The sequence below is a fragment of the Herpailurus yagouaroundi genome, unplaced genomic scaffold (genome assembly GCF_014898765.1).
Source record: "Herpailurus yagouaroundi ecotype Mexico unplaced genomic scaffold, PumYag 246, whole genome shotgun sequence".
Taxonomy (NCBI): Eukaryota; Metazoa; Chordata; class Mammalia; order Carnivora; family Felidae; genus Herpailurus; species Herpailurus yagouaroundi.
In genome coordinates, this window is record NW_024412463.1 from 2,963,495 (window position 1) to 2,985,406 (window position 21,912).

Genomic DNA, 21,912 nt, shown 5'->3' on the forward strand with positions numbered 1-21,912 from the left:
CTACTCCTTTACGTACTGTCTATGGCTCCCAGGATACGTGGCGGAGTTGAATAGTCGTAACAAAGACCGTGTGGTCCACAGAGCTGAAAATATTTACTATCTGGCTCCTTACACAGAAAGTTAGAGCTGTACCACCGCTCTAGGGACAGCGACTTCAGGTAAGGTTCTTGTGTTTCAGGAGTAAACAAAGGTCTTTCAAGAGGTTTATGGGATTGATGAAGGAAATCAATTCTCGGATCCTTGATTTCTGTGTGTACTTTTTCCTAACCTTGATCATTTGAGAACTCATCATGAATAATCTGTACTGAATCAACACACAGGGCTGTAAAATCTCTGGGATGCCGGAAAAAAAAAAAAAAGGACAAAATGCGGGCACTTACGGTGTCAGTGTTGAGAAGGTAAGTGCTCCATGCCTGGCAGAGAAATCCTAGGTGGTTTTCACCTCTTTGCTTTTACCCAAATGGACCCAATTAGTTAGGATCGATCATTATGTGATTTTCTAGCATGTAATTCAGAAGGCATTAAAATAACTGAGAAGCATCACTATAACAATACAATTTCTGTTCCCATATCCTTATGTGAAAGAGACTTCTCAGGGTTTACACCCATTAAAAAGAGAATGACTGAAAATTACATGTATCTTATTCCAGCAGTTGGTAAAAAAAAATTTTTTTTTTTTTTTTTGAGAAAGGTAACATTCATCAAGGATATATAAGCTGATTTAAAAAGTAGGCCTATCTGGGGAGTCTGGGTGGCTCAGTCGGTTAAGTGTCCGACCTGGGCTCAGGTCATGATCTCACAGTTTGTGAGTTCAAGTGTGTCGGGCTCTGTGCTGACAGCTTGGAGCCTGGAGCCTGCTTCGGATTCTGGGTCTCCCTCTCTCTCTGCCCCTCCCCCACTCATGTTCTGTCTCTCTCAAAAATAAATAAAACATTAAAAAAAAATTAAAAAAAAAAGTAGGCCTATCTAGTTCATCAAGATATATATTACCAGTAAGATTTTGCTTATCTTTAATAATTACTTATCAAAATGCATAATATATTTATGTAGTTTACCACATCCCAATAGAAAAAAATTTTTTTTAAGGTTTATTTATTTAAGTAATCTCCACACCCAATGTGGGACTCGAACTTATGACCCTGAGATCAAGAGTCACATGCTCCTCCGACTGAGCCGGCCAGGCGCGCCCCCGCCCCTCCCCAAATTATTTCTAGTGATGATCTGATGTAGAAAAAAAATGTTTAAAGCTTGGAGCTCTAGCCAAATGGGTGCGGCCACCATGGCAAACACTGTGGAGTTTCCTTAAGAAAACTGAAAGTTTAGCTACCATGTGGGTATTTGTCCGAAGACAATGAAAAAAACACTAGCTCGAAAAGATATCTGCATCCCCACGTTTATCGCAGTGTTACTTACAGCAGCCAAGTCATGGAAGCAGCCTAAGTGTCCATCAATAGATGAATGGATAAATTCATATGTGAATATTTCTCAGCCATAAAAAAACGAATGCTTGCCCTTTGCGGCAACATGGATGGGTCTAGAGGGTAGTCTGCTAAGAGAGATGAGGTCAGAGAGAGAAAGACAAGTACCATATGATCTCACTTACATATGAAATCTGAAAAACAAAGCAAATGAACAAACAAAATAGACTCATGAATACAGAGAAGAAACTGATGGTTGCTGGATGGCAGGTGGGTGGGGAGATGGGCAAATTAGGTGAAATGGATTAAGAGGCACATCCTTCCGGTTAGAAAATAAATAAGACAGGGGGATGTAACGTACAGCATAGGCAATACTGTCAGTAATACTGTAAAAACTTTGTACAGTGGGGGCGCCTGGGTGGCTCAGTCGGTTGAGTGTCCGACTTCGGCTCAGGTCATGATCTCGCGGTTTGTGAGTTCAAGCCCCGCGTCGGGCTCTGTGCTGACAGCTCAGAGCCTGGAGCCTGCTTCGGATTCTGTGTCTCGCTCTCTCTCTGCCCCTCCCCTGCTCACGCTCTGTCTCTCCCTGTCTCAAAAATAAATAAAACATTAAAAAAAAAACCAAAAAAAAAAACCTTTGTATAGTGATGGATGGTAACTTTACGTTGGGGTTCATTTTGTAATATGTATGTATATTACATATGTAACGTATATGTATGTATGTGTAATATATATATAACAAATCATACTTGAAACTACTATAATATTCTGTGTCAATTATACTTCAGTTAGAAAAAAAAAAGCTAGGAGCTGCATGGTCATAGGGAATAAAAAAATGCAAATTTCAAATGAGATAACCCTACTTTTGTTGCTGAGAAGTAGGAGGGCACGTGCAACAAAAAACTTTTCTAGATCGTAACATTTGCCACGTCCAAGCCCTTCGGGTCCTCCTATTCTGGAAGCTTCAGAGACTGGTTCTGTCACTCTGATTGGGCGAGGGGAGTGAGGTGAGTTTCCACGTTTTTCCCTAGTGACACTGACATTTTGTCTCAGCGTGGCTGGTCCCTGGATCTAGGGCATCTGCGAATTGGATGAGATCAGTATCGAACCTTTCATCTCCACTAGAACAGCCTTTAAAGATCACTGGAGAGAAAAGAATCCTATGTCCCAAGCTATCTTTCATCTGCCAGGACCAGGGGAATGCCCACTGAGGTGCCCGTTCTGAAAAACATACTCAAGAAAGCACTCTTAACGGAATAAGGATCAGAGTAAAGATGTGAAAGAGGAGAAGAGGACGACTAATACAGGAAATGATGGCAAACAATGACCATTGTCATCTTTGGCCAAATGTAAGTGGGTGATAATAATGCGGGAATTGAGACAAACCACAGGACAAATCTTAACAAAAGCTTGGAAATAAACTCATGAACTGTCTCGGCAAAACTCAGGATTTGGGGAGGGGGTTTTTGGAAGACATGAGGTCCAAGGGTCCCCTGTCATGGGGGAGGAGGTTTTTTGGGGGAGGTTGGGGCATGGCTAATATTTATATTTGAGACAGCAGTAGAGAAATGTAAATCTATGTATTTTTTAAGTTAAATATTTATTTATTTAATGGGGGGGGCAGAGAGAGAGAGAGGCAGAGAGAGGGAGGGAGAGAATCCCAAGCAGGCTCCATGCCGTCAGCACAGAGCCATTCATGGGGCTCAATCCCATGAACCACAAGATCATGACCTGAGCTGAAATTAAGAGTCAGACGCTTAACCGACTGAGCCCCCCAGGCGCCCGGAGAAAATGTAAGTTTAAAAATGATCCGTAAAGCTTGGAAAGTAACTGTTAGCAGAACAGAGACATTTGCAAGAACTTTCAAGAGAAAAGAGAAAAGCTAAAAAGGAAAAGGAGAAAAATCACAAAGTTTAATAAACAAAACATTCAATAAGACAGTAGTGAATGTACGAATGATAATTCTCCTACCAAAGAAAAAAGGAAGCTGATAGAAGATATTAAATAACAGAGAAGGCAAAAGTAAGCCAGGCACGTGTAAATAAATATAAAATAGGACTTGGGGTGCCTGGGTGGCTCAGTCGGTTAAGCGTCCGACTTCAGCCAGGTCACGATCTTGCGGTCCGTGAGTTCGAGCCCCGCGTCAGGCTCTGGGCTGATGGCTCGGAGCCTGGAGCCTGTTTCCGATTCTGTGTCTCCCTCTCTCTCTGCCCCTCCCCCGTTCATGCTCTGTGTCTCTCTGTCCCAAAAATAAATAAATGTTAAAAAAAAAAAAAAAAGAATCTATAGGGGGACGCCCGGGTGGCTCAGTCGGTTGAAGCGTCCGACTCTTGGTTTTGGCTCTGGTCACGATTGCATGGTTTGTGAGTCTGAGCCCCGCATCAGGCTCTGCGCTGACAGCTTGGAGCCTGCTTGGGATTCTCCCACCTTCTCTGCCCCTCCCCCACTCATACTCTGTCTCTCTCTCTCTCTCAAAAATAAGTAAATAAACTTAAAAAAAAAATCTACAGGGATATAGACATCACGGACATTTCTGGAAGACCCCGAAATAGGCAAAAATGATTGCTGGGTATCCTGTCTGTTCCCAGCTCTGGGTTATCGAATTCTCGACAGGTTAGTGCCTTTTGTTGGTTTTGAGATACTTGGCAACTTTGTGAGTCACAGGAACGTATAATAACGCAAATACCTCATCCACAGGAATGCAAAGGCACTTTGTCAGGTGGAATGCAGTGGCTTTTGCCCACGAGACACTGAGCAGTGGTGCCCGTGTCTGTGAATTCACTGTAGCATTTCTGGTCGGGTATGTGAGTGTATGTGCACCGAATTCTCCTTCGCACCTGCTGTAACCTGTGGCAACCAATGCCCTCGTTAATATTTTCGTTACGTTTCACTCATGAATATTTTATGTTTCTGTCATGTCACGTGTGACTGTCATTTGTGACAGTCCTGATGTAAACCCTTTAAAAGATTATCTTTTTAACAGAGGCGAAGCCACCGTGGAAAATACATAGCTTTTGATGCTTTCCTTATGAAAGGCTGGGAAGAAGTGAACGCGCAGGAAATTAGAGGAACAAACTAAACGGAAGGAAAAGTAGGAAAACGAATGAATAAAGAGAGAAGAGAAAATAATAGAATGGAGGAGGGTAAGGCAAGTAAATAAAAGCAAACGCTTTTACTCTAATATTTTAACTTTTACTTTAATACAAGTGGACAACAGACAATCCCTTTGGCAAACTGAGGAGCAGACTGAAAATACAAAAAAACAAAAAAACAAAAAAAACAAAACAAAACAGAAACACCCCCTAGAAACCAGTAGCAATAAGAAAGCTGGTGGGGTGCCTGGGAGGCTCAGTTGGTGAAGCATCCAGCTTTGGCTCAGGTCATGATCTCGCGGGTCCTGGGTTCAAACCCCGCATTGGGCTCTGTGCTGACCGCTCAGAGCCTGGAGCCTGCTTCGGATTCTGTGTCTCCCTCTCTCCCTGCCCCTCCCCCACTTGCACTCTCTCTCTCTCTCTCTCTCTCTCTCTCAAAAATAAATAAACGTTAAAAAAATTAAACAACAACAAAAAAAAAGAAAGCTGATACATGTCCCCTAAATGCCGAAGATTTAAAAATAATTTTAAGAGGATGTTGAACAGAATTATAGAGTGGGCGACTTGAAAGCTAGAGCAAAGTGAATGATTTTTCTTTTGCAAAATATAAATGACCAAAATCGAGCCACAAGGGCTATAAAACCCGCACAGACTGATAACTGTAGAAAAAGTTGGGAAGTTTTGTTAAGGATGTGCAATGAAAAAGCGCTTGCAGCCCACACAGTAAACAGATCATTCCCGAGATGGCAAAATTACTGCTAAGTCCCTGAAAAAGAAGAGTGCCAATTTATCTGCAGAGTAGCATCACCCACCAGGAACAAGCAAATATGAGCACAAAAAAGAAACCCAGAGATCAATGGCGCTTATGGTTAGAGTTCTAGAACTTCCAAGTGAAACAGAGTAAATGCAACCGAGCAGTGTATTACAAGACTCAGCCAATGTGACCGAGATGGCTCATTCCGGGAACGCAAGGTGATTCAGGACCAGGCTATACGAATTCACTGCATCCGCGTACTTACGTGCAAACCCCAAAAAGCTATGTCAAGACACTCCAAAGATATTTGACAAAATTCAGCAAACTACCCTGATAAAAACTCTAAGTGAAAAGTGCAGAACAAAGTGACCAAAGTGCTAGAAAAACTACCGCTCAAAAGAACAGCGTATATTATATTAAACGGGGAGATTCTGAAGCCATTCACATTCCAACTGGAGACACAAAAAGATGCCAGCTGTATCACCTTTTCTTGGAGGCTCAGGCTAATTGCAACCGGACAAGAAAACAAAGTAGCAGAAATATTACAAGATGAAAGAACCTAGAAATGAGATGACTGTATTATGACCATCGTAAATTATATATATGGGAGACCAAGAGTTTCTAATACTGATTGTCAATTAATACGATTTTTTAAAAGATTTTATTTTTACTTATTATGATTATTTTTTAATGTTTACTTTTGAGAGAGAGTGAGCATGAATGGGAAAGGGGCAAAGAGAGAGAGAGAGAGAGAGAGAGGGACAGAGGATCCGAAGCGGGCCCTGTGCTGACAGCAGAGAGCCCGATGTGGGGCTCGAATTCACAAATCATGAGATCATGACCTGAGCCTAAGTCGACGCTTAACTGGCTGAGCCACCATATGATTTTATTGAATAACGGTTACCACAGGATTTGAATAAAGGTTTTTGGGTGTAAGAGTTAACATGTTTTAAAAAGTCATTCTGTTTATAGGTGCAATATCACATTGACACATTTCTTTTTTTTTCTTTTTTAATTTTTTTAACGTTCATTTATTTTTGAGAAGAGAGAGACAGAGCATGAGCGGGGGAGGAGAGAGAAAGAGGGAGACACAGAATCCGAAACAGGCTCTAGGCTCTGAGCTGTCAGCACAGAGCCCGACACGGGGCTCGAACTCACGGACCGTGAGATCATGACCTGAGCTGAAGTCAGACGCCTAACCGACTGAGCCACCTGGGCGCCCCAACACATTTCTAATAAAAATTCTCAAAAGGTTTCTTTCCTGGGGAGGGGAGCTGAGAAGTACTGTATAGTACAAACAAACAACAGCTCATTTGGAAGAAAGAATATCTAAGAATCGCTAAGAGAATCTTGGAACAGAATAGCTGAGGGAGGCTTTGTGATTCTAAAAGACAGTAAGGCTTATCTTAGAGCTAATATAATAAAGTCTGTGTTGCCGGCAGACCAGAAAAGACATTAAAGATCAGTGAGACAAATCAGAGTTTCCAGAAACAGACCCAAGTGTATTCGAGAACTTGGTCTACAGGTGAAATCAGGATTTCTGTTCCGAGGAAAAGAATATTTGATTTAACAAATGGTCCTGCCCGTGTGAGCCACCGAATTCCCATGTCCTGTGGGCATAGCTAGCAATTTTTGCTGCAGTAACTTGCTAACTAAAAACACACCACAAAAATATTAAAGGAAAAAAACCCTCTTCTCATCTCAGGGGAAGAGAGGACCTGTCCTAGATAAAACAGGAGCCACAAGTGACGCAGCAGAAGATTCTGACGATAGAAAAAGATAGTTTTTTTTTGTATGGTGATGGCATTGCAAGAACAGTCCCCAGACAGAGGACAGGAGGGAAGAAAACTCAGCAATATGTGACAGACATGGGGTTCGTGTCTCCAGTGCCCAACAATCCAAGTAGGGAAGTGAGGGACGATGCGTTTAAGGTTCACAGACAAGAGAAATGCAAATCACCAACAAGTCTATATAGAGACGCCACAGAAAGGCAGATGAAAACACCAGCTGGCGACACGCACACAGACCAGATGGCTCATTTCCCTCGCCAGCTTGACAAAACTTGAAAGACTGCTAACACCCAGGATTGGTGATGGTGGGGATGCACACCACGCGTGAGACTACCGTGTCGAAAAAGTAATCTCAAACTATGCCAGTACCAGCCACGGCCACTCGCTGAAACTCCGAAAGCACAACTGAACGTGAGCGATCAGGTAGGACGTTTACCGCTGCCGTTTGTAACGGCAAATGAAAACGGAGAAACCTGCACGTCCACGAGTAGGGAGATGGTCGAATAACGTGTGGTATGTTCATCCTACTACCTTTTGCTTAAGCAGAAAGTTAGAGATAGCTGTATTCACCTGCAGTACTGTTAATACACAGCATCGTAAGAGCAACTTACAGAGAAATATACATAGTGTGATACAATTATGAGAAAAATAGGAAAAAAACCTTTTCTGTTATTTTTTGAGCCTATGTATGTTAGTATGAACGCAGAGAAAACTTAACATTACTAACCTTGGGTAGGATGAGAATAGGGAGGGGGCTGGAGAGGATTGGCTTGGTTTTTGTACCATCCGATAGATAGTTTGTTGCAAGGAACACATTTTGCTGTTGTGGTTTGTTACAAAAAAATGCAAATATGCACGTGTGTGTGTGTGTGTGTGTGTGTGTGTGTGTACATAGGCATGTATATGTGTATACAGAGGGCAGCAGCCAGGCAAGGTGCAAAGATTTAAAAAGAAATAGAACATATAAACAGAAAACAGCATGTTCAATTCAAACCCAACTCTATAACTGGGGTGGAAGGCATACCATACATAAACATAGAAACAAAGGAAGTCCATCAAAAAAGAAAATCCATCAAAATGGTCACAATTTTTATGTCTGGGTGGTAAGAATACTAGTAACTTTAATTTTTTTTAAAAAAATGTTTATTTATTTTGAGAGAGAGAGAGGGAGAGAGAGAGCACAAAAGTGAATGAGCAGGGGAGGGGCAGAGAGGGCGAGAGAGAGAATCCCAGGCATGCGGGGCTTGATCCCATAAACTGGGAGACCATGACCTAAGCCCAAATCAAGAGTCGGACATTTAACCGACTGAGCCACCCAGATGCCCCTAGCAACTTTAATTTTTAAAAATAATATGTGTTTCACATCTTTTCTACCTTGAATGTACACTGCATTTCTAATCAGGGGAAAAAAAAAACCTCTTTAAAAGTTGAAAAAGAAAAGGGGGCATTCTGAGAAAAAAAAGAAAGAGATAGGAAACAAGTTCGTGGTACTAGAAGTTTCCCGGATAAAACTGAATAGCTACATAGTTATTTATTTAAGTTTACTTATTTTGAGAGAGAGAGAGAAAAAGGATGAGTGGGGGAGGGGCAGAAAGAGAGGCTCCCAAGCAGGCTCACTACTGTCAGTGCAGAGCCCGATGCGGGGCTCCATCCCATGAACCGTGAGATCATGACCTGAGCTGAAGTTAGATGCTCAACCAACTGAGCCACCCAGGTGCCCCTAGCTAAATAGTACGCTAAAGAGCTGTAAGCAACAATTCTAAAGCAGTGAAATTATTAAAATATTAACATAGTATGCTGGAAACTTTTTCAATTTCTTACCAAATCATGGTTAGTGGCTCACTATATCCATTGCTAATAGGAAAATAAATTGTGGCAACCCCACCATCCCAGAACCTTCAGAATTATGTTCAAATATTAAGGATCAAAGAAAGCTCAAACTCTATAGCTATTTCCTAAGGGAAGCTGACTTTCCTATTTCCAACAGGCAAACCCTGAAGGTTTCTGCATCACCATTGTGTGTATTTCCTAAGTTTGTTATTGGCAGAGAAAAAGGGGGGGAGGGTAATATCTTTATGCAAAAGTGAGCTGATCCGCATGAGAACTTTGTGCTCCAGGAAAGTCAAAGTGGTGAGGACTCTGGAAAAAATGTGTTTTGGGGGCACCTGGGTGGCTCAGTCGGTTGAGCATCCGACTCTTGATTTTGGCTCAGGCCATGGTTTCATGGTTCATGGGTCTGAGCCCCACACAGGACTCCACACTGGGAGTGTGGAGCCTGCTGGGGATTCTCTGTCTCCCTCTCTCTCTGCCCCTCCCCTGCTCTCTCTCTCTCTCTCTCTCAAAATAAAAATAAAAACACTACCCCAAAAAAAAAAAAAAAAAAAGTTAGGGCACCTGGGCAGCTCAGTTGGTTAAGCATCCAATTTGGGCTTGGGTCATCATCTCAGTTCATGAGTTCGAGCCCCATGTGGAGCTAGTTGCTGTAGTCACAGCCTGCTTCGGATCTTCTGTCCCCCTCTCTCTGCCCCTTCCCTGCTTGTACTCTCTTTCTCAAAAACAAATAAGTCTTCAAATAAATAAATACATCTTAAATAAAGTTAAAAAATGTGTTTTTTCTAACATTGTAAATGTGTTTCTCTCACAAGAGAACCCTCCTCTCCTCCCCAATCCTTGCTGACACTCTGTGAGAGCATGTTTCATTCGTTCTTGCTGACACTCTGTGAGAGCATGTTTCATTCGTTCAGTATATACTAAGAGCCCAACATGAGTTGAAGATCATGCTAGAGGCTGGAAATTAGAGGTAACCACCCTGAAGTTCATGTCTTTGGGTGGAAGCCTGAGTGATTCTAGCTTGCTCTCTGGTGCCACCTACTGATCAAACAGCATTTCAATCCAAAACAATAACCTTTAAATTTCCCTTTCCATCGTAGAGCCTGCGCTTTCGAAAACCCTAAGTACTTTCCCAGTCCTACTCATCTGGTCCCTGGGACTGCCCGTATGTTGATATTTAAAACAATCGCATCCAAGAAAACTATCCTAAACGTAAGTAGGAACTCACATCACATTTGCATCTAAACAGAAACGTCAGGCTCATCAATCTCAGGTTTCGAAATGCTATACAGTTGGGTCACTTTGGACACCATGCATACTTAAGTTGACTGGTATGTTTGTATAATATTTATCAGGGGTCTAAAAACCTTTGCTTCTTCAAATTCTCTTTAGCCATAGGACAATTCACACCCATCATGCCCCAGTCATACTGTGGCTCTAAAGAATCATTAACATTCAGTATATTTTACTCACATATCAATTTATTAGGAAACCATTCCTTTTTTTTTTTTGATTTAGCACAAAACATTTTTTTTTTTTTTTTTTGGGGGGGGGGGGGTGTGTCCAGTATCCGTGTAACATTATGTAGAAAATGGTCCTCACGCCAATAGATTGGTATCCATGTACTAAAACACTAATAGCCCAAACTCGAAGGAGAATTTCAGAACCGTAACTTAAGAGAGGTCGGGAAGTCCCATCTCGTACACAAATTTAATGAGATTGGAAAAAACCCTTCTCAGAACTGGTAAATCAAGCTGGACAAAACAAATGTACTCACGACTCACTGCATTTAATTCCAACCCCTAACTGGAATCATCTTGGGAACATTTAAGAATCCTACAACAGCTAAATAACACGGCGATTCAGAGGTGGCCTCAAAGTTATTGTTACAGCATTAAAAAATTATAGTTAAGCAGTATAAAATTACAATTTATTACGAGGGGAGGGGTTTCACAACAATCCTTAAAAACATTGAGAGCAAACCTCTCACAGAATTCTATTTACGCCTTCCTGTTTCGTCAGTCCTCTTTTCCTCTTTCTTTTGGTTTTCCAGGTCTAATCTGGTATGGAATCCGCCGGACAGAGCAAGGCTGGGTGGGCTCCCCCCTGAATGATGGAGTAAGTCTGCTTGGGTAATTCTTGCTGGGAAGAGGAGAATATAGGCGGGGCCGTGGTGGCCACGGCGATGTTCTGACCTCCGTCGCTTACCACGGTCACTTCGGTTGTCCCCTCCTGAATCAAAGCGTTAAGGCCTTCAAAGTCAGTGCATGTAATCCCCGAACTGGTGATGAAAGTCTGGTTGCCGGAGCCTTCCTGGGGGCTGCCTGGGGTCGCGGGGATGAGAGTCTGGTGCAGAGTGGCTCCGTCGGCCTGGTCGTGAGCGGTGAGCAGCACAGCCGGCTGGGTCATGGCGCCCGCCTCGCTCGGACACCCCGAGGGCTGGGGGGGGGGCGATCAGATTGACCTGGCGCAAAATCTGCAGCCGGCTGTTCCCCGGGAGCTCCTCCGGGTTCTGCGCCACCAAGGCGGGGGGCACGATGTTCACCGCGGCGGCCGCGGCCTGGATGATGGTGTTGGCCTGCGGCACTTGATGACCAACGATGATTTTGACTCGCCCCTCGCTGAACGGGGGCACTTGGCTGGGCTGCAGGGGCACCTGCAGGTGGCCCACGGTGAGGGGCGCGGCCGGCTGCTTGCTGGGGTCTATCTGGAACTGCAGGACGGTCACATCCGAGTTCTTGCTCTCGTGGTACTCACTGTGCTGCCGCTTGTGGCTGCGGAGCGAGTCCTCGCGCATGAACGAGGCTTCGCACATATCGCAGTGGAAAGTCTTCTTGGCGTCCAGCTTGGCCACCTGCCGGCTGCTCTGCCGGCCCGAGTCCTTCCTCTCCAAGGCCTCGGTCTTGACCACGTCCGCGTGGAATTTCTTCACGTGCTTGCTCAGGTTGCTGGGCTGCTTGCTGTCGAAGCTGCAGTACTGACACTTGAAGGGCCGGTCGGTGCAGTGGATGCGCTCGTGGACGCGCAGCGCCGCCTTGCTGGGGCACGAGTAGCTGCACTCCGAGCACTTCTCGGGATGCTCCGACTGGTGCACCCGGCTGTGCTTGCGGAGGGTGGCCTTGCTGTCACCCAGGAAGTCGCAATGCGGACACTTGAAGTTATTCCCGCTGTGCTTGATGCGGATGTGCGACTTGAGGTTGCCCTTCATGGTGCAGCGGACATTGCAGAACTCGCACTTGAAAGGCTTCTCCCCCGAGTGCACGCGCATGTGCCTTTTCAAGTCCGAGCTGATTTTGAACTTGGCGCTACAGAGCCAGCACTGGAAGGGGGCGTCCCCTGTCAACACAAGGTGAGTTTCGATAAGAACAGGCAGGCAACAACCACAGCGGATCCCCCCGAAGCACACACCAGAAAATCGCTTATACCAAGGCGGGCGGGTGGAGACCTTCTAACCGCAGCTGCTAGTTTCTGACCCTGGGAGAAAAAAAAAAGTGGGGGGGGGGGGGGGGGGACGGGGGCTTCTTTTCTTTCCCCAAACCTGAACCACCAGGACCGTGACAAACCCCACGGGAAAAACGGGAGATTGAAAAGAGCTATTCAACTGTCCCGAATAAGAGAGTATTTGTGAATATAACTTCTGTTCTTTAAAGCAATCAAGCTAGCGTTCATTTTGCTCAGGTGCCCACTCTGCTAGTTAAGGGCTCTCAGTTGCGGAAACTTTGCACAATCCGTGGATTTCGATTGAGTTACGTGGCGTAACGGGTTCGAGGCCACATTTTGGAATCAGCTCCACACTCACTCATTGGAATAGTCTTTTACAAAGTGATCGAAACGCCCAGCTTACACTTCATGCAGAGTTTTATTAACAAAGACGTGTTTATCGCGCAAAATTTATTTATCCCACATTGCCAGCTGCGTTCTTTGCTTGTGAAGTTACGGAATCCAGCTGCTCGATTTTTGTTTTGTTTTGTTTTGAATTCGTGTTCGCGGAAAGATGAGCAGGGGAAAGTGAAATTGCAAACATCTGAGTGCACGTGATATTCCAAATGTATTTCCTCAATGAATGGCACGTCCAAATCATCTAAGGCACTGATAACTCACGCGAATGGGTGACCCCTGCCCATTTTACGGGTTAAGCAAGCAAAGTAGCAGCTGACATTCTTCCGTTGCTTCCAGGATGGCAGGCCCTCTGCTGAGCACTCCACAAGAATGGTCTCGTTTGATGCTCCCAACAATTCCCGTGAGGTGGGGACTATCACCACTATCATTCCTAACACTACCGTACGGATGAGGCCTAGGCAGACTACGTAACTCGTTCGTAGCAGGGCCCAGTAGTACGTAGCAGGGCCTGGATTCGAACCCAGGCTGCCTCCAAGGCTGGTATTCTTAGATGCTGGGCAATGATCTGTGCATAGGACTGATGTGCGCTTTCTCAGGCCATAAACTCAGAGAAGGAATCGTGTTCCGGCTTTTTGGTATAAGGCCTAAAACGTCACCATAAGCGGCTTATTCATAAATACAAATGAGTGAAGATGGCCGGGGGCAAATTTAAGAAGCTTCTATAAAACCGAGAGGCTCGGGGCGCCTGGGTGGCGCAGTCGGTTAAGCGTCCGACTTCAGCCAGGTCACGATCTCACGGTCCGTGAGTTCGAGCCCCGCGTCGGGCTCTGGGCTGGTGGCTCAGAGCCTGGAGCCTGTTTCCGATTCTGTGTCTCCCTCTCTCTCTGCCCCTCCCCCGTTCATGCTCTGTCTCTCTCTGTCCCAAAAATAAAAATAAACATTGAAAAAAAAAAAAAAAACCGAGAGGCTCGAGCCTCAACGATGCTTTGTAGGACGACACGCCCCCAAGATCGTGCACGCTAAGCTCTAGAACCAGGAGTGGTAAGCTACAGCCTGTGGGCCAAAGCCAGCCCACGGCCTGTTTTTATAAATAAAGTTTTATTGGAATCTAGCCACGCACAGTTGTGCGTCTGTTGCTTCTGGCTGCTTTATGCTCCAAAGGCAGAGCTGAGCTATTGGGACAGCAATTGTGCTGATACAGTTTCAGCAACTGTATGGCCTGAAAAACACGTACTGTTTGGCCTTTTACGGAAAGCTTGCTGACTCCTGCCTCGGCATTTTATGCTGAACCTCTCTGGTGCTATCAACTCTTCCCTGGCAGGTGAGTGAAACCCCCGGACCCTTTCTTAGGACACTGCTTCAATACACAAAGTAAACTAAACTAAAAATCAACAGGAATCCAAAAGAAACCAAGTATTTTGAAATAGTTACTTAAGAAATGAAAAGGAAAAATTCACGCTATGGCAATGTCATGTGCTTTATTAAAATCTTTTTTTTAAAGTGATCTCTACACCCAACAGGGGGCTCGAACTCATGACCCCAAGATCGAGGGTCGCACGCTCCACCGCCGGAGTCAGCCGGGTGCCCCTGTGCCTGTGCTTTATTAATGCATTAAGGAAGATGCAGCAGCGGGTCTAGAACTATAATAATTTCTAAACAGAGAAGAGCGGAAGTGATATTTCGATCTATCTACAACAAGCGTGCTGAAAAGACCTGTGATCTCTCCTGGCGACAAGTCACAGGCACTATTCTCACACCAGTTGCCTTTTTCGTAATTGAAGGACACGGCAAATTTCAGTACAGTTAGTGACAGGGAAGGTGGACTTTTTTCCCCCATCCAAGTTCACGGACCACCGAAATTCTACTCATGCATCACCGAGTGGAGGCATCTGTGGACCCAGAGTAAGACTCTCTACTTCAGAAAAGTCTCCTAGGTTTTCCAGTCGTATCCCTGCCCTAATGACTGACAGTCTTTTTGCCTTTTTTTTTTTTTTTTTAAAGCCATCAGCGCGGGGTGAAATCCAGAAACACCGGATAACCAAATCTCACAGCTGAGTTGCAGAGTTTAACAGCACTTGTTGATATGAAGGCAAAGGTCCTAAATCCCTTTGTCATCTTTCTTCCTTTTTTTTTTTTTTCTTTAACCACAGATTTCTTAACTGAGGCATCCTGGTTAGTAATAGATGCACGGGGCCATACGCTCTCCAAAGCTAATGACTACATTTATTTCTGCCCACTACGGGACCCTCGCAGTGTCTAGGACCTAGCAGGGACTTCATGAATGTTGCTGAATGAATGAGCAACTGATCTTAGCCGACAGATCTTTTCTCAAGTTTACGTTGCTGCTCCAGCCACTGATGATGGAGCCAATCTAAGTGATGACAGGGTAAAAACCAAATCCTATTAATCTTACACTCTGTAAAATCTCGTAAGTGCCGCAGATTTATAAAAGGGAAATGAACCTTCTAGGGAGACCTTGCGTACACGGCACACGTTTAAATTCTTGGAGACTTCACCTTTTCTACACCAATTTGAAGATGCTACTATCAACGGTAAGTTTATCTTTCTAAGTGAAAATGATTCTGAACCCTTTCACATATGAATCCTTCGGCTCTTGTCACTTAGGCTGGGGGGAATTCTGAAGAAACCCACTGACCACCAGTTATGCTGATGTCTTAAGCTGCTGTAACAGGTTACAAAAACGGTCCCAAATCTTGCCACCTCTCCTCCCTCCCTGTAGCTGCGACCTTTGCCACGTGAGGAATCACGCATGGTCTCTCGACAGGGGCAGGACGACCTGCCGTGACCCTCGACACCACGTCATTAGATTTTGGCTGAGGGTAGGTTAACTGGGCTTGATACGCGTAATGGCTCGAAATGTGCTTGTGCGTTGGGATTTGCTCGCTTGTACCTCCGTCAGCCGTCGCCGTGGGAAGATCAAGGCTGGCTCAGCCCTGGTCCCAGGAGGAGGATGACAGAAATGTGGAGCAGTGCTGGATTCCGGCAACCAAGACCAGTGGACGGACAGCCCGCAGCGAGCAGATTCTCAGACACGTTAAGTGAATCCAGTCAAGATCAGGGTTGCTGAGGTGACACCCAGCTGATCCCCAGCACGTGAACAGAAATGGCGTGTTGTCACATCTGCTGAGGTTTTGTTAATGCCGCATTACTGTGACAACAGATAGCTGAGACGGATATTGGTATCTAGAAACAAAATGCTGCCCTAACAGAAAACTAAAATCTGTAGCATAGGCCTTGGGACTGGGTAGCAAGCAGAGACCGGAGACATGGCAGTTGGACACTGTTTCACGGCAAACATTTGGTAAAACTGTCACCTGTAGCCACTCAGAAGACAGAGAATGCACCTACTGAACTGTGGACTCGAGCAAAGAGATCAATTCTGGGCAGAACCGTGAAAGCGTCTTACAAGCTGCATAGCATAAGGTCCGATAAGGAAGAGACAAACTCAAAAAAGAACTGGCCATGTCCTAAATGGAACTCAGAGAGAATACAGAAGACCAAAGATGGGCTGGGTTAGAGAAGATTTCTCATCTCCAGTCAGTAAAAGGTTTTCAGAGTAAGACAGAAACTCAGGGATTGAAGGAAGATCAGATCCAGGAAAGTGATCTCAGGGGGAAGACCGGGTGACAAATAAGGGGTGTCAATGGAAAGTAAGGCTCTTCGTTGAGACCTCCGAAAGAACGAAGTCGGCATAAGTACGTTCTCCCGCTGGCCGCGATTCCTGGGAATCTCCGGGGATTCAACAGCAGAAGGTTTTAAGCCAAAAGCGCCTAGAATTGGGTTCAGAGAAAGGACAGCCTCCGAGAGAATTGTGGGTGTGGCTTTTGGCACAAAGATACACAGGAAACTCACAAAGTCTTGCTGACGGCTCTACTAGGAAACTTGTCACCACCCTAGAGTCAAAGAGCCGTACCTTTGGGTGGGCAGGAAGCAGGCTGAGAAAGTTCCTCAAAGGAACGTTTTCCACCGCTTTTCAGAAGTGGCTCAGGCAGGTGATAGGACGGATGCTGTGGTGGGGAGGGTCGGGAACCAGGGAGCTGAGCCAGGGAAGGCCTAACCAGGAAACATTCCCTGGCCCCAGAGTGAGGGGACCCGGGGACATTTTTGCCCAGAGGGATCTTGGACATCTGTGGAGCAGGGACCGCCAAGGGCTTGCCATTCTTCCCCTTTTGAACAGCAGGATTACTAGAGTTACTCTGGCTGTGTCACCGCTGCACATTGGGAACGTAGGAACGCACGGCTTGTCTTTTCATTTCCAAGGTCTCTAGGTTAAGAGAAGCCATATCCAAACCTGGTGGAGATCACAGTATCCCGGCCTTTAATCTTGATCCTGTGACTGGGTGTGATTTATGTGGGTCCTGGGAAGGTACGACTCTATCTTCACGTCAGAGATGTGAGGGATGGCGAGCCGGACTACAGTTGTTTGCAAAAATGGCCCCGATTCTTTACCCTTCCTCCTATCTCTGGCCTCTGCCGTGTAACCTGGCAGTGACCTCCCACCGTGGGTGAGCCCAGTCCCATCTGTGACACCAGGCCCAACCATATAGCCTGCTTCAGCCAGTGGGATGAAGGCAGAGGCTTGACTGGGGCCTCCCCACTGGGGGGTGCCGGCTTGTACCCTGCCACGGCCATGAGAAGGACAAACCTGGGGTAGCCCACTGGCCCCAGAAAGAGGATGAGAGGCATGTGGAGCAGAGCCAGACTGCCGCAGCTAAGGTAAGTGTACAGCCGGCTAACCCACAGGCAGCAGGTCCCCAGCCAAGGTCAGTGGACAGATACCCAGCCTTTCCCCACACATGCGACTGAGCCCTGCCGAGATCAACACAGTGTCCAGCCCACCGGCTAGACCTGAAGTCCGTAAGAAACGAACGCTTATTATAATACGCCACTGAGGTTTTGCAGCGGTTGTTACACAGCATCATTGTATCGATAGCTGACTGATACACTCGCCCAAAGGAAAACGCACACGCTTGGTTAAGTTACCTACTCTGCTGGGTTCTTCCAAGAACCCGTGCCCATGCTGAGCGAATCCGAGCATACTTCAAAAAGGATGGAAGTAATACGGAAGCGATGCAGAAATGGATGAAAAGTGCATTGTTTATATTTGTATCTCTATTTCATTTAGCTCACCTCCTCGACCAAATACCTTAGAAGTGAAGAAGGTAGAAAGCCACATAAAGATATACACAAGGTTATAAACTCCACGTTCTTCCCCGCTGGACCGAGCAGAGGTGTTTCTGGGTGGATGAAAAGCAAACCCACGCACGGTGCAATGACCACACGTCCCCGGGCCGCTTACTGCGTTTGTGACTCGAGGCTCTGGGGTGCTTCTGACTCAGGTAACAGGCAGTTACGAGTGCAGCGTGAGAGGCAGCGTGAGGGACCTACCTGTGTGGGACCGCAGGTGCACGGTGAGCTGGCTGGAGTTGCGGCTGGCGTAGGGGCAGATCTGGCATTTGAAGGGCCGCTCGTCCGAGTGTATTCGCAGGTGCTTGTTGAGGCTGCTGCTGTCGGCTGCAGCGTAGTCGCACGTCTTACACTTGTAGGGCTTCACGCCCGTGTGGCAGCGCATGTGGGTCTTCAACTTATCCTTCCGGCTAAAGCACTTGCCGCAGACTTCACACTTGTGGGGCTTGTCTCCTTCAGACACACACACACACACACACACACACACACACACACACACACAGATGGCATCAGAAAACGATACTGAAAAGGAAACAGGCTTATTTCCCACTGCCTTACGAGAAGAGGAATACGCAATCACCGGAGAACATTCAGGAAAGCCCCAGAGCTACGCGGAACACGTGCAAAAGAGCTGCCCAACACGTCAGGAGAGGGCGAGTTCCTTCGCGTTTGCCGACTGGCATTTTCTAATTTCTCCTACATCGAAAAGAGTTCCTTGTTAGTTAAGCACAGAAGGCGACTCAAGTTGTTAAAGTACAGCTCACTAAAACAAGACGCTGTTCTCGCGGAGGTCTCGCTCCATTCCGTCCTGTTCCCTTTTCTTCACGGACACGCCCTAGCACGCGGAGGCTCACGTTTTGGGGGCGCTCCCGGCCAAGCAGCTCAAGGCTGCATTTCTCAGCCTCGCCTGCAGCGAGGCGTGATTCGGCAGCAGAGTCCCCCTCACTGATGTTGCAGAGGAGGTAAAGGCATCCCTTTTGGAAAAGGACACTGCTTGCCTTTTACTTTTTGCTTTCCACCCTTCCTGCCGGCCGTTTCCAAGACTGGGGGGGGGGGGGGGGGTGAACCGGCAGGTGTGGGCAGCAGGTGTGTGGATGGTGTCATGGGACACAACGCACCATAACGGTGTAGAAGGAAGCGAGGTCCTCGGATGATCTCGTAGGACAGAGCCGCCTGCCTGCCCTAGACCACCTGCCTTACCTCCGGACAGTTATGTGAGAGACCCACAAACCCCCACCGCGTACGAGCCTCTGTTTGGGTTTCTTTGTGACAGCAGTTTAACCTGTCCTCACTAAGCACAGGCCAACTCACCACCCATGAACAGCTGCTAACTTTTCGATGGAGGTCTCTGCAACTATTTACGTGCGTCTGTGTGCGTATCAGGCACAAAATACTTCTTGGCTGACGTCAACTCGAATACTGTTTCCGAGGCACCGGGCCTCTCAGTGACTTTTCTCAATCCTGTCAGCAACCGGGATTAGAACCCACGACGGTCTTGCTTTCTGAGCCAAATGCAATAGTGCCTCCCCACTGACTACTTCCTGGCACTTGAAATAATTTCGAACGTCTCGTCACATCAGTAAACGGCCACAACACAATTTTGAAAGCTGGCGTAGTTCACTGTATGGATGGAGCGTAAATTATTGAACCAGTTCCCTACCTGGCCACTGAAACCAGTGAGGTAGGTCTACGTGTATGGACAGATGACCACTATTGAATGGTGTTTTCCACTGCAGTTTGCAGTGATGGCTTGGATGATATCAACTTCATAAAGGATGGGAAAAGTAGATTTGGTGTCTTTTTAGTCCCAGTACAGGGATGCCAACATTTAAGAATAAGACACAGGAGACCATTAAGACTGGTGACTTTGGGTCTATATGAGATAAGGAAGTGGGTGGTGAAGTCAGGATCTCCCCCTTTTACTTTATGTATTAAATATGACTTTTGGCCAAATTCTAAGTAGCCAACTGTTAAAATCAATCATCGGCCAAAGCCGATCACTCTTGTCTTACAGCACACATCTGGGGTTTAAGAATATATCTAAAAGGGTATGAAAGAGGGGTTCCTGGGTGGCTCAGTCGGGTAAGCCTCTGACTTCGGCTCAGGTCATGATCTCGCGGTTCGTGGGTTCGAGCCCCACGTTTGGACTCTGTGCTAACAGCTCACAGCCGGGAGCCTGCTTTGGATGCTGGGTCTCCCTCTCTCTGTGCCCCTCCCCTACTCACACCCTCTCTCTCTCTCTCTCTCTCAAAAATAAATAAACATTAAAACACATTTTTTTAAAAAGGATATGAAATATTATAATTTTATGATTGCAAGTGCTAGCCATCGAATTTAAAAGTCCATGAACAGGGGCGCCTGGGTGGCGCAGTCGGTTAAGCGTCCGACTTCAGCCAGGTCACGATCTCGCGGTCCGTGAGTTCGAGCCCCGCGTCGGGCTCTGGGCTGATGGCTCAGAGCCTGGAGCCTGTTTCCGATTCTGTGTCTCCCTCTCTCTCTGCCTCTCCCCCGTTCATGCTCTGTCTCTCTCTGTCCCACAAATAAATAAACGTTGAAAAAAAAAAAAAAAGTCCATGAACAGTAATTTCTCATGGTTGTCAGCTGCTGATTAGCTCCTGTGGTCGCCACCCTCCGTATGTGCCACACTGAGCAGGTGTCGGAAGCTGGGGAAGAAGGATGGTTTCTGGCCAGAGAACAGCCTGCTGTGGCTGCTCCTGGCCACGCCCTCCTCTCTGAAAGTACCTGAGGTGAGGACGCCTTCTCGTCAACTCTCCGACTTGAAGATGCGATTGGACAAGTTGCAGTCACCTAGAAACTATCCTACAAACCTAGGCTTAGCTAACCGCGTGCCTCAGGTTTTCCCTACGGACCTGCAGAAGACTCAAGGTCATTGCTTCACTTAAGTATTCATAGTGCTTCCTCAATCATCATTAATGATGACAGCACTTCACTCTGGCGATGATGAATATGCTTGACTGATGACGTTCACATCAAACCCACACGGAGAGATCCACTGTTTGTTACCTCGAGAAGGCTTACCCATTCTTGAGACTTAATAGCTTAACATTCCACTAATTGGAATAAATCCAAATGAGGTTGGGGAGAATATCACGATGACCCCACTGCAACAAGGCAATCATTGGCTGTGGCCAACAAATTTCAGAAATAATTGCTGGATATTTCATCTTCCAAAGGCTGAGGCTAAATGGCAGACTTGGGGCAATTAGCGATGCCCCAGCTACGTTTCAGCGTATCCCTGTCTTACACACATTGACACTTTCTGTGTTCATACTGTATCATTTGAATTACGAGTATCTGATACTTTGTTAAAAATAGTCTAAATGCAGTTCCTTCTCCATCCAGAAAATCTGGGAGACATAAAAATGTATATTAAAGAAAATTAAAATCACCAGAAATAATGTTTTTCTTTTTCCGTGCATCACTCTTTTCCTCTCCTTTTGCTTTGTTTTTAAAGTAATCTCTACACCAATGTGGGGCTCGAACCCATGACCTCAAGATCAAGAGTCACAAGTCACACGCTCCACCGACTGAGCCAGCTAGGTGCCCCATCAATCTTTCTTTCCCTCTTTTTTTAAAATTTTTTTTTCCAACGTTTATTTATTTTTGGGACAGAGAGAGACAGAGCATGAACGGGGGAGGGGCAGAGAAAGAGGGAGACACAGAATCGGAAACGGGCTCCAGGCTCCGAGCCATCGGCCCAGAGCCCGACGCGGGGCTCGAACTCACGCGAGATCACGGGAGATCACGTGAGATCGTGACCTGGCTGAAGTCGGACGCTTAACCGACTGCGCCACCCAGGCGCCCCTCTGCCCATTCTTTAGACCAGGAAATGGCAACCTTTCCCTCTTTTTTTAAAAAAAGTATTTATGAATTAAATTTCACCTTCAAAATGGCAAAAGTAGCACACGTACACCCTGTGTCCAGTGATATGACGTAAACATAAAAATATTTACTATCCT

General features: G+C 46.2%; 1 protein-coding gene across 3 annotated transcripts in view; it reads right to left on the minus strand.

Annotated features, from left to right (window-relative positions):
• Nucleotides 1-21,912, minus strand: part of ZFP64 (ZFP64 zinc finger protein) — a 91,943-nt gene that overhangs the window by 49,244 nt on the left and 20,787 nt on the right. Inside the window, exon 5 of one of the 3 annotated variants that reach the window (XM_040460009.1) lies at nt 18,134-18,385. The exons of 1 other annotated variant lie outside the window; for it this stretch is intronic. In XM_040460009.1, the coding sequence (XP_040315943.1) occupies nt 18,134-18,385 (252 nt within the window). Of the gene's footprint in view, nt 1-11,023; nt 12,221-18,133; nt 18,386-21,912 lie in introns of those variants that run through there. One more of the 3 variants, XM_040460011.1, reaches the window with a different exon arrangement.